At 35.5% G+C, this 13,337-nt stretch overlaps 1 protein-coding gene and 1 long non-coding RNA gene across 15 annotated transcripts in view; one reads left to right on the forward strand and one right to left on the reverse strand.

Moving 5' to 3' along the window:
* LOC136034595 (uncharacterized) overlaps positions 1 to 13,337 on the forward strand; it is a 254,523-nt gene that overhangs the window by 201,795 nt on the left and 39,391 nt on the right. The gene's annotated exons all lie outside the window — the stretch shown is intronic.
* LOC136034587 (tensin-1-like) overlaps positions 1 to 13,337 on the reverse strand; it is a 297,146-nt gene that overhangs the window by 7,931 nt on the left and 275,878 nt on the right. For all 14 annotated transcript variants that reach the window (XM_065715843.1, XM_065715841.1, XM_065715842.1 and 11 more), the window contains 4 exons: positions 10,966 to 11,126; positions 8,838 to 9,047; positions 3,617 to 3,757; positions 724 to 904 (listed from right to left, as the gene is read on the reverse strand). In XM_065715843.1, coding sequence (XP_065571915.1) covers positions 724 to 904; positions 3,617 to 3,757; positions 8,838 to 9,047; positions 10,966 to 11,126 — 693 coding nt within the window. The remainder of the gene's footprint in view (positions 1 to 723; positions 905 to 3,616; positions 3,758 to 8,837; positions 9,048 to 10,965; positions 11,127 to 13,337) is intronic.

A 13,337-nucleotide genomic window follows, 5' to 3' on the forward strand; every position in this document is an offset into this window, starting at 1 on the left:
ACAGTAATGGTATAAAATCCGAGAATGAGTACGAGTCATTCTATTACAGGGCAAGACAGTACTTAGGGTTACTATTTCTAGGAAGGAAGAATACAAATTCTTCCTTATGTAAGAATATAAATGAAAGAATATAAATATATAAAATAAATATATTATTTTATGAGAATAAAAGAAGAATATAAATTAAAAATACTTAATGTTAGTAAATCAGTAGGGCCTAAGCATGCACATTACATGCTGCTATCTACATGCAATTGAAAGGAAAATATATGAAAAACGAGTAATGTTTTATAAAAATGAAACCGAAGTGAAAAAAAAAACAACAAAAAGAAAAAAAAGGGAAAACAAAGTAAAAAAAACAATAAGTGAAAAAAACTTTAATAGCGATAATAGAAAGTTTAAATAAAAATTTTACATTTTCTTTTAATACTGACAGCAATAAAAGTCCAAACATTCCAGCCTCACATCCATAGGCTTTTATCAACGAAAAAAAAAATACAAAAAAAGCCTAAATAAAACATATAAAGAAAAACACAAAAGACGCTACACAGAAAAAAAAAATCCAATTTGTGGTAAGGGACTAATACCATAGCTAGAAAGAATCTTTCTAGCCAAGAAACGACACACACCATACACTCTAAAAGTGTATAGATTTCCTTAATAGTAAACAAGTAAAAAAATAAGAATATAGTTGCTAATACTCAAAGATTCTGCATATCATACCTGAAAAAAAGTTTTCTTTGGTGATCAGTTAACGTGATTCCCTGCAAGGAGACTTTGAAGTTTACAGTTACAGCGGCTGGTTGTTGTGATTGGGATACAAACCGTTGAATACAGCGAGCAACAGCTTGAGGTCCTGTTAGGGACTCACAATCCATTGTGAATAGGTAAAATACGTTGCAAGCTAAAAAAAAAGTTAAAAAAATTATCATTCAACAACAGGGAAGTCTTTATATTGGTAGTAAAAGTCTCATGTTCTCTCTTTCTCTCAGTATCTGCCACCTCCCAACCCTCTAAGTAAAATAATAAATGTTCTTTGAATGTCGGTAAATATACATCTTAAAAAGAAAACAATAACAAAAAGACTCAAGATTTGAATGCCCTTTGTTATCTGTATGAAAGTATCTTCATTTTTTTCTTGCATTTGTTTTATCGACCTTATTTGGCAATTGATGAGCTCAATTTTATATTATAGGCTTTTAAAACCTTAGGTAAAGATTTGGCTTCAACTTGAATTTTACTTAATATTATTCAAACTAGTCGATCTTGAGCACTTCACTATAGAGCTGTCGGTGTTAAGTATCGTGGTCTTTCAATGTGAAGGCATTATGTTTTTTTCAGCTGAAAGTAAGGAGCGACATTAAAACTTAAAACAAACAGAAAATATTACGTATATGAGGGGGGTTGCTCCTCCTCAACACCTCGCTTTACACTAATTTTTTTGGTACTTTATATTTTTCATATTTTTTTTTAATCAAACGAACGTAGTGTTTCAGGAGTCATTCATAAAGAATTGAGACAGAATTCAAACTTTAGCGAAAAGAGTGAGGTGTTGAGGCGGAACAACCCCCCCCCCCATATATATATGTAATAATTTCTGTTCGTTTTAATTTTTAATGTTAATCCTTACTTTCATCTGAAAAAACTTGTTTTTTTTATATTTAATTTCTGATCGTTTTTAAATAATGCCAGGAAATCTGGCAACAGCTCCACGGAAAAATCCCTCCTCCCTAAAGATTTATTATCTAGACAATTCAGTCCTGGTAAAAATTTACCCTGGACAATTACCCTTAACATCTTCACGCGTAAAATTGAGTCGGCAAAGAGAAATAAAGACCTAAAAAGAATTTCATACAGGAATTCTGGCAAATTCCCGCACTGTAAAATTTCTCATGACAAATTTCTACCTCAAAACTTTGATCGGATGATTTCGAGAAAAAAAGGGGCGTGGGAGGGGGACTAGTTGCCCTTCTATCTTTTAGGTGATTTAATAAGGGCACCAAATTTTTTAATTTCCGTTAGAATGAGCCTTCTTCCGATATGTTAGGACCATTGGGACTATACGATCACCCGTGGAAACACAATAGGCAAAGTTCATAACTTGCAGCCCTTCCCCTGGGGACTTTGGGGGATTAAGTCATCCTCAAAGACATAGTTATTTGATTTTTGACTATGCTGAGCAAAATGGCTATCTAAAAATTTTTATCGGGTGAATTTGGGAAAAAATGAGCGTGGGAGGGGGCCTAGTTGTCCTACAATTTTTTTGTCACTTTAAAAGGGCACGAGAACTCTTAATTTTCGTTCGAATGAGCACTCTCGCGATATTCTAGAAGAACTGGGTCGATACGATCACCCCTGAGAAAAAAAAAACCAAACAAACAAGCATCCGTGATCGTTCTTCTGGCAAAAAATTTCCACATTTTTGCAGATAGGAGCTTCAAACGTCTAAAGCAGGGTTCTCTGATACGCTGAATCTGGATTTTCATGAAGATTCTATGGCTTTTCATGGGCGTTTCCCCTTTTTTCGAAACTGGGAACATTTTCTCTGACTCATAGCCTTTGATAGGTGAAGACTAAACCTAATAAAACTTACATGCTTGACATCAGTATAATAAGTCGATTCTTTTGATATGTCTGTTGGTATCAAAATTACGTTTTTTAAAGTTTAAGTTACTATTGAGTCGGGTTGCTCCTTACTTTCAGTTGTTACCACGAACTGTTTGATATAGAAAGAACTTTTAACTCAGTTTCAATCCGTTTTTGGCATTACACTAAGAGTTATGGTAAGCAAGAGGTGGTCTGCCTTCCACCTTCAACGTCTAATTCTTATACTAAGGTTTAACTGTTAAATAGCAATGAAGGACGATTATCTCCAAATAAATATAACCTTAAAAAACTACAGGGGGGGGGCCTAGCAGCATATCCGAGTTTATCCTAAAAATAAGAAAAATCGAAAAAATTGGACCTGGAAATGAATTATTGAAGCTTGAGCCTCCCCCCCCCTAGCAATAGGTACATAACTATAGAATAATATGCATAGATTAAGGAAATTTTAAATGAATGAGCACCGTCAAATGAGGCTCAAAACAATTGATTATAATAACAGATCATTTGGTATGAACTACTTATATGTTTATTGACGTATTCGCCATCGCCCCGCAGCATGGCCTCTGAAAATAAGGGGCGGGGCTTCTTTACATAGTTGGTTTTAGCTCTAAGTGAACTGACTATGTTATTACTTTGCTCGATAGCCTGTTAGTCCTATTTTAGCAGAAATTATTATTTTGCAAAACTAAATGGCAAAAATTACCACTTTACTATGGCGCGATCCCTCATGTTACTTAAATAGGACGATCAATTAGAAAAATCAATACAAAAGCAAGTCTTCATAAATTACTTAAATTAGACAAAAAACTTTCAATCAGCTTATCAATAAGCCCTCTTCCCATACAACCATAAAAAGGTAACGATAATTTATGAAAAACTAAGCATGAAGAGCCAACAAGTTCTGGTAAAATGGTAGCCTGTCATTAGCAGGTACATGATCTTATACAAACTCTTCATATCAAAATTTAACCAATAGATGAGCAGCTCTGCTTAGGCAAAAAAAACCTACCAGCTCCCTGCTGATGATATTGTGGCGTACTGGAGGAGTCTGTAACATCACTTCCTGCAACATCACAGTCAGGAAGAAGCAGTCTACAGGGTAAGGCCATTGCTTTGACAGAATGTTGATAGACCAAGGCAGAAAGCGATCCTGAAAATAAATGTTATCGATTAGAATGAAAATGATGAAAATTAGAATGAAAATTACAAACAGAATTTAAAAAAAAAAATCCTTAATGTTCAAATAAAATAATTAAAAGCTGGCCAAAAGAAGGAAGAACAAAAGTGGCAAGGTACCGTCACTTCCTCTAACGTCATACTCAGGAAGAAAAAGTCTACGAAATAAGACAATCTTGGTCACTTGGTCACAGATAGGATAATTGGTCACAAAATGTGACCAAGTGCCGCAGAGAATAATCTTAAACGTTAAGATGTTCTATTACTACTACTACTACTAATAACTCACTGCAGCACCAAGCCGCCTGAGGCCAACACAGCCACGCACGCTCCTCCTCCAACCTAATCTATTTAAAGTTCCCATTTCCTTTAAATCTTTATTTATGACATCCTCCCAACCCAGACAAGGACGACCTGCTTTCCGTGTAGCCCTAGACGGTTGGCCAAAAAGGACAATCTTCGGTAATCTGTCATCCTTCATCCGTAGAACGTGGCCTAGCCATCTCAACCTTTCTTTCATTATAGCCCCAGAAAGCGGGATTGAACCACACTTTTCGTACAACCTACTGTTTGAAATATGGTCAGTCAGCCGGGTACCCAGAATAATCCGTAGGCAATTTCTCTGGAAAACATCTAGTAAATTTTCATCTGCTTTTCGGAGTGCCCATGCTTCAGAGCCATATTTGACCACTGTCATCACTGTAGCTTCCAATATTCTAATCTTGGTATGTAGACTTATCTTTCTATTCTTCCAAACTTTTTTTAACTGTGAAAAAACACCCTGAGCTTTAGCTATTCTACTTTTGACATCTTCACTGCTCCCACCATCTTTACTAATAATACTACCAAGGAAACTGAAGCTCCCAACCTGATCAATCTTTTGGTTACCTAATGTCACCTGTTCATCTTCACTTATTCCTAGCCTTATTGACTTAGTCTTCTTAACATTAATTTTCAAGGCTATTTTAGCACCCTGAACTCGTAAAACCTCTAAAAAATTAATCATTCATTTTGCTCACACCTTCATTTAATATGCTTAAATCATCAGCATAATCTAAGTCCAGGAGCGTTCTTCCTCCCCATTTGATTCCATGGTCTCCAATTGCCTTTGCTGTGCTCCTTAAGACGAAGTCCATCAAAATGATCCATATAAAGGGGGATAGAACACAACCCTTCTTAACTCGTGATTTAAAACAAAACCGGTTGCTAACCTAATTTCCTACCTTAACCGCAGCAGCATTATTCTCGTACATAGCACAAATCTATTTAATGTATTCTTCTGGTATAACATACAAAGATAAGACCTTTGCTAACGCTCTTCTATCAACAGAATCGGAAACTTGCTCATAATCGATAAAACTAAGGACCAAAGGCGTTTGACAACGAAGGGACTTCTCAATTATTAACCTAAGAGTGAAAACATGGTCGACACATCCTCTACCTTTTCTAAAACCGCATTGTTCTTCCCTTAAAACTTTGTCTACAGCATGTCTCAGTCTAAAAAGTATCATATTACTCAGTAATTTGCTACCTACAGAGACCAGACTAATGCCTCGATAATTACGACACTCACTCTTGTCACCTTTCTTATACAGTGGTTTAATTAAGGTTTTCCTAAAATCATTGGGTACTTCCCCTTTTTCAAAAATCATGTTCATAATCTTCAGTAGCTTATTCCTAACCTCAGAGCCACCATATTTAAGAAACTCATTAATCATACTATCAACACCTGGGGCCTTATTATTTTTTAATCCTTTTAGTACTGTTGTTAATTCTTCCTCACTAAACAAATCTTCCTTCACATCCAAGGTATCACAAACTTTTTCATTTTCATCTATATCTTTTCCTGCAACTGTATCTCGGTTTAGCATATTCTCAAAATGTTCCACCCATCTTTCTTTAACTTTTTCCTTATCACTAATTGTGGCCCCATTTCTATCTTTAACTGGGACTAGTCCGGATTGGCTACTCCCTTTCAATTTATTAACATGCCAGTATAATATTTTACTATTATGCCGTCTAGCCGCATCTTCCAGATCCTCAGCAATTTTATCCATCGCCTCCACTTCACATCTCCTTAGTTCATATTTTAATGCTTTCTCCACTTTCTTTACATTCCTTTTGTTTTCATACGACCTATCACTCAGATAATTCTTATACAAACCCCTTCTACTCTCTATTAAACCTAAAGCTTTTTCACTAATATTCCTAGTTGCAGTCTTAGCACTCTTCCCTAGGACACCATCAGCAACTTCACAAATTGTTTTTCTGAAATTATTCCATCCATCTTCCACGTTGTCAAATTTTAAACCCTCAAGTTTAGTACTCAACTGTTCCTGGAATTTTTTTCTCAAATTTTCATCCTGAAGTCTACCAACATCATAACTTTCCGGGAGGGAGTTACACTTCCGAAATTTCAGCTTTAAATTAACCTTAGACACTACTAGATGGTGATCTTTACTTTTAACATCAATAACGGCACTCCTATACACCCTAGTATCTTGTATTGATCCTGCTAGTCTTCTGTTTACAATAACATAATCAATAAGGTTTGCTGTCTTACCATCACGTGAATATCATGTCAACTTATGGGCCATTTTGTGACCAAACACCGTATTGGTTATAACTAGGTTGTTATACCTACAAAATTGCAAAAGCCTATAGACATTACTGTTTTCTTTTCCTACACCAAATTTACCTAGGCTAGGATACCATCTATCCCTATTTCTACCAACCTGGGCATTAAAATCTCCTAGCAAAAACACCATATTTCTACCTGGTACCCTGTCTAGACGAAAAATTATCAACAACTGCAGCCAAAATTAGTATTAGCTGTTTAAGAGACAGTTCCTAAATAAAAGTTGAAGGAGATAAACAAAAGATGGATTATATAGATTATTATTTTAGTTCTTGGGCCGAAGAATTCCACTTCTGTTCTTCAGAGCTTATAACTTCCATGCGAATCTCAAAAACGTCATTTTAAGTAATCTCAGAAAAAAACGGAAAAATTGTCCAAAAATGGAAGAATGTGCAGATTTCACTATGATGATCGTTAGATTGAAAAAAAAATGCCTAAAAGTTTCTATCGCAGGTTTACAGTTTTGTATAGTTGTTTCAGAAATATTACTGTAATTTCACTACAGTTCATACTTTTTCTGTAGTTTTGGTCATTTTTGGCAATTCGGATGAAAAAATTCCCATTTCGGTGACTTGGCTGATTCAGATGGTGATTTGCTGCAAAAATAAATTATGGAAGCCTGAAAACTAAAAAAGGCTTTGACTAAAATTGACCCGCATTAGAAAACGTTTGTATTGCACGTTCGCATTCCCATTCCTTTAGCCCTTCTGCATGGTTTTATAGGTTCTGCATAGATTTCTTTCTCTTCTTTTGTCAACTATCATTTCACATATTTCAGAAATTGATATGATATCCAGGTGATGTTTATTTGTATTTATTTTTCATTATCAGTTTTTTTTTTTTGGTAACCCTCTTATTTATATATTTCATTTTAAATTCATGCTTCAAGGGACGTGAGCGGAAGGGATGGTGTGATAGGTTTATGGTTATGGAATATGTGTTCCAAGTGGAGCCCGGAAAAGAGAGGAAACCGCAACAAATTTAAGTCAGTTAATATTATGGGCCCAAACGTGCACCAACGCACAAGGCAGCACAATGGTCAGATGAAAAGTCCCGAACTAGCAAAGGAAACAATTCTTTTGTCAATTCTTTTTTATCCTTTACCATGATCGCATGAAAATTGATACAGTTTTTATGTCGGTGTAATACAATTCGTCAAGCACCACTCGTCAATAACTATTTGGTGCAATTCACTATCTTGACTGGACTTGGTGTTCAAGAGTGTAGTGGGGGATCCAAGTCTCACCCATAGTTGTAAAACGTCTCAAAACCGCACGGGACAATAAAGCGCCCAATTTTCAATTAAAACAATTCTTCGTTTCAACGTCCCGTTACTTAGGCGTCAGCAAGCATGCCACTCATATTACACAGACCTTTCCAAAGCCAAACATTTAATCCAATGCATTACCCATGGGTTTATTTTTAAATTGAACAGCTTGTACTCTTCAAAACAACTTCAATCCATCGTTTTACAGCGTAAGTTTGAAAGATGTGGACGAAATTTCAAAAGTTGTCACTTCCAAAAGGCGTCTAGAGTGAGACAATATCACTTGTGCTCGTATGACCAATCTTAAACCCTGTCCCAAACCTGATCAGTCACCACGGCCGACGCCATCTTTTGAAGTCAGCACTGATTTAGCAGAGGAATTAATTTTCGAATTAACACAACTCCAACAGACTTCAAACTCCAGTTTTTTTTTTTTTTTTTTTTTTTTTTTTTTTTTTTTTTTTTTTTTTTTTTTTTTTTTTTTTTTTTTTTTTTTTTTTTTTTTTTTTTTTTTTTTTTTTTCAATGGTATGTAATCAACTTTATCGGACATAAGAGGGATGAATAGAAAATCTGAAGCCAAACTGTCTATACAATGACAAAACAAAGAAATAAATCCATAGCAGACAAATGGATCTAAGGTGTAAAATTTAATTTTAAGCCACAGTTTTAAAAAAGAACTCATTATCGAAAAATCGTAATTATGTCTTGCAAAATCTCCCAGGGATTAAAATGAATATAAAAAAAACACGCAGATTGGCAGCATTAGATGCTAACGTGAGGATTACGTCTCTATAGAATAATTAGGTGCATTTTACATCTATTGCCTTGAATGTGCCAGTTGGTTTTGTGGGTTCAGAGAGGTAGTTAGCTAACCGTATGTGTGAGTACCAATTGCATATATAAATACATAATGGTTTGTTTGTTTTATTTATATATATGTTCATTTTATATTTTAAGTTGTTTTTTTCTGTTTTATCTTCTTTGTTTTACATTGCTCCTTGGTTAGTCCCTTTCCTATTGCTTTTCTTTGGTTTATTTCAGACTTGCATCATAATCTGTTTGTCCTAAAAATATTTCTTCGTGACTTCCTCAAAACACGGGAACACACTTTTTATGTTCGAAAAAAATAAAATAATCAGAAACTTACCGAAAACAGGCTCATCTGGATTTCCTTTGAGGCGCACACCCCTTGAAGTTGGCTCAATTAGAAAATGCCTTACTAGATCATTGGGGGATGGGTCTGTCAGGTGTGCAGGGGGAGTGGCCACTTTCAATGCCAAACCAAAAGCACCAGGGAATGAGGATGAGTCTCGGACAATAAATGTTCCCGGCATTTTATCCTTAAGTGTGTTGATGGCTGAAAAACAGAATATCGGCTTAAAGCAATGATCGCCTTAAAACTCGTGTTGCGACACTAATGCGAAGTTAAGAAACGTCTTTTAATGAGCACTTCGATAAAACCTACATTAAAACCTGCAAGTGATATTTGATCTACTACCTTTGAAGCAAGAAGATATTATGAAAAGGTAATCTTAAATTCAAAACTGCTTAAGTAGCCTCTTGATTAGCCATTTGTGCATGAGTTTATTCCTGGGCGAGGGAAAAGGAGGAAATAATGCTAAATTTGTCAGAACTGAGTGAAATAGATGAAGAGAAGAGATGAGTGAATAGAAGAAATGGGTGAACTATACAAATATGAAAATGAAAATAGAATTGTAAAAGTCAGGAGATTTCGAGTCACATGGAGATATGATCCCCTTGTGTGAACCTATCTGCTTTATACCCCTAAGATAATTTTATTCAGAGGGGTCGGGGGAGGGGAAAATTCTTCTAAGAAGTAGGGTCTCCATGGATTTTTTATCTCTCTATACGCACTAGATACCCAGCAATGTGTTTCTTTTACATTCTAGCTTTGTTACAAAAGTTTAGAAATGAGATGTATTTAAAGTAAAGTCCTTCCAATGAAAAAAAAAAAATATTTTTAAGTATTCTTATAACTGACTTTTATATTGAGTATACTTAAAACGTGAAACAATATGTGATTTAAAATCCAGCTGTATGCTTTTTCTTATAATTGACTATCATTCACCATTTAAAAAAAGAAATACAAAAAAGGAGCAAATTCTCAATAAAAATTTGCCATTAGTGACAGCAAATTGACCACAGCAAAGTGTTTAGCAGATTTAAAAGAGTAATAAACTCTTCAAGGCAAATGTATTTCTCTTAACTTGTCGCCTTCCCGGCGAAATATTTCGTCGTTTATAGAAAATTTGAAATGATTTCAATCTACATATTTCTGAGTGACGAAGGCAAATTCTATTTTTGGGGCCATGCTCTGCACACTCGGCGAGCGTTACTGAGTCAAGGATAGTTTTGCTTTTGTGTTCGGTTATACTTGCTGAACAATAGCTACAGAACCACAGCAGGGGTTTTTAGGCCAAAATTAAATCATTTTGGGAGAAACCGGTTCAGGCCAATATTGGGGGGGGGGAGGAAGTGATCTTATGGTGAAAGTAGGGAAAGCTGAATGGTTAAAAGTAGGATGATAAAACCTGTGTTAGTGTCGAATGCAACATAAAAATTTACATGGTTAACCTGTTTTAGTAAACAAAATTTGAAAAAAAAAAATCTTATATATAATTTTTTGGCCTTCTGACCTCCTAGCAAAAACGGATTTGGCAGCATTTTTCTGTCCAGAAGATAAAACACTAAATGGTGTAATATCTTCAAGAGGTCAACATGCATTAAGACATAAAAAAAATACAACTCTAGAGCTATATATTTAGCAAAAAACTTCTGAGATAATGGATTCAATTGGAGTTAGTCCAAATATTTTCCTAAAGCTAAATAGCTCCTGAGTTAGCCAAGGTAGGCAGATATGGTCAAAGTGAAATCGACGCATATGGAAGTCCTCTATTACCAAGCCATGACTAATTTTGGTTTTACTGGAACACCCTGTATACGGAGTATTAAATATATCAATGGAATCCATTTTAAGTTGTAGCAAATAAAACTGCAATAGCTCGGTAAAAAAAAATCCTTATTAATATATTCTAATAGATTCCATACACTTTTCTGTAAAGATTTTAGAAGCAAATAATCAATTTGATTAATTTTTTAGTTTAGTTATAATGAGGCGCACTAAACTGAATTCTTGCTCACAGCTGGATTACTCGCATAAGTTAGTCTTTCTCTACAATGAAATAAAGACTTAAAATAATTTTTTTTGAGATCCAAAATATTGTAAAATAAGAATTAAAGAAAGTAAGAATCACCTTCTTCTCTAGAGATGCTGGGCTTATACCAATATTTAGAAGTATCCTTAGCAAATTTGACATAGACAGGACTGACATCTGCAGGCTCTGATAAGGATGAGCGCCTAGATGACGCATCCATAGTACCAAAATTCATTCCAGGTGAAGGTGACCGATCTTTACTGAAATAAATAATTCAGAAAATATAGTAGTTTTGTTGACCTAGACAATATAGTAGAATCGAAACAAGGAGAACCATACCTCGTCATTTATCTTTAAAAGCAGTCTTTCACGAGTTCATCTTAAATTGTTAACCGTTTCTTATGATAAATTTCTACAAGCACACCGAAGGGGAGGTGAGGAGAGGATAAAATAGAAACAATGAAAGGCAAAATATAAAGACAATACATCTACAAAATAGGAATTGTTAATCTTGTGTTTTCTAGGGACATGAACTGACTCACCCTCTCCTACGTGTATACGCAATTGTAATTCTGATTACGACATTTTGCCATTTTCTTTTTCTTGTATTTGCCTTTTTATATAATTCTGATTTTCGAAAGTTCTTCCATATTAATTTTTTTTGGGAGGGGGGGGGGGGGGGTAAAATCACGAGAATCCTGAATGACCAAACAGACAGTAGTACATAACACAGATGACTAATGAAACCTTTTTGAAAAATTCAAATCAAATTTCAAATTTCAAATTCAAAGTTGAAACTTGAATTAAAACTTAAAATTGCGGAAAATAATACTTTCAGGGTATGTTGAAAACAGTGTTGAATTAAACCAAGAACACTATGTGCATCCAGGCTATCAAAAGAGTGTATCTGGAGTATCTCAGGAGTGGCTAAGAGTGTTAAGTTGAATTAGATTTCAGTTGAACTAAGATGAATTGGTATTGAGTTTAACTGACTCGTAAATTATAACAATGGTAATGTTTATTGGAGTGAATATGAGCCAATTAAGTAATTACGCTATTAGAGATGATTTACTACAAACAAATAGAAATACACTGGTTGTAAAAAGTTTATCTTTACTTCTTCACTTAATTTTTATTTCCCTCATTTTTTCTGGTTAAATTAGTATTTTCAAATAGATCGATTTTATAAAGACTCGAAACCCACCACTTGCTTATTGATTATTGTTTTAAAATAAATTGATGTCCTATTAAATAAAATAAATTGATAAATTGATTGTTCCGAACTGAAATATTTATTACGTTTATCTGATTTACTGAGAATAAATTATACTATTACAGTTGAGTTAATACAAATAAATTGTTGTCTTCAAATTTAGACAATTATTAAATTTTAATGGGTTAAAATAAATTCAAACAGATATTATGCTTACTCGTCTTCCCATTTGGAGGTGATGGAGTTCGTCCGGAATGATGCAGACAATGTCTGTTGACCACGTACCTCTGGATATGGGGTTTCCCCTAACTAATCGCTCCGATCAGGGTTCCTGATCGGAACCCTGATCCATTTAAACCTGATCGGAACCATTTAAACCTCATGAGGTGGGTGGAGCCCACCCCAGGATTCTCAGTATCCAGGTAAATCCTGGCTCTAATCAGAATCCAGGCCTAGGGTCGGTTGGGCCTGCAACCCTCCACATGAAATCGATTGCAATGAATAGCTTAGCAACTGCCTCGGATGACCGATCTTCTTTTATCCCATCACGACCCTTGCTCGCCCCTGGACTGAGAAATGACCAGCGTTTGAATCTCCTTGACCATGGTGGCCTCCGGATTGCCACCTGGAATGTATTGACATTGAACTTTCCCGGAGCAAAGACGCTTCTGGCGATGGAACTGAAGCGATTCCGCATCTCTATTGCTGGAATAACAGAAACCCACCTAGTCGGGAATGGGACTGATCCCATAGGTGAGGGATACCACCTTCTATGGTCTGGACAGACAACGACTAGGAGAAATGGGGTCGGACTAGTACTTGATAACAAGTCCATAAAGTGTCTACTGTCATTTACTCCCGTCTCGGATAGAATAGCTAATGCTCGACTGAGTCATAAGCAAGGAAAAATGACAGTCCTTGTCTGCTATGCTCCGACAAATGAAGCCGACGACGAAGCAAAAGAAACTTTCTACTCTGCCCTGGCTAATGAACTGTCCAAGATATCCCCCCACGATATTGTCATCCTTTTGGGTGATATGAATGCAACAGTGAGCGACAACCACGACCTATGGCGGCAAGTCATCGGACCAGTTATTCCGGACCCTCTAAATGACAATGGGCTAAGGCTCCTTCAACTGTGCAGCATGCATAACCTTGTCATTACGAACACGCTGTTCGCAAGGAAGGATATCCACAAATACACATGGTACAGCAACGACGGCCATACCAAAAAAATGATCGACTATATCATTGTCTC

The sequence above is a fragment of the Artemia franciscana genome, chromosome 13, assembly GCF_032884065.1.
Source record: "Artemia franciscana chromosome 13, ASM3288406v1, whole genome shotgun sequence".
NCBI lineage: Eukaryota > Metazoa > Arthropoda > Branchiopoda > Anostraca > Artemiidae > Artemia > Artemia franciscana.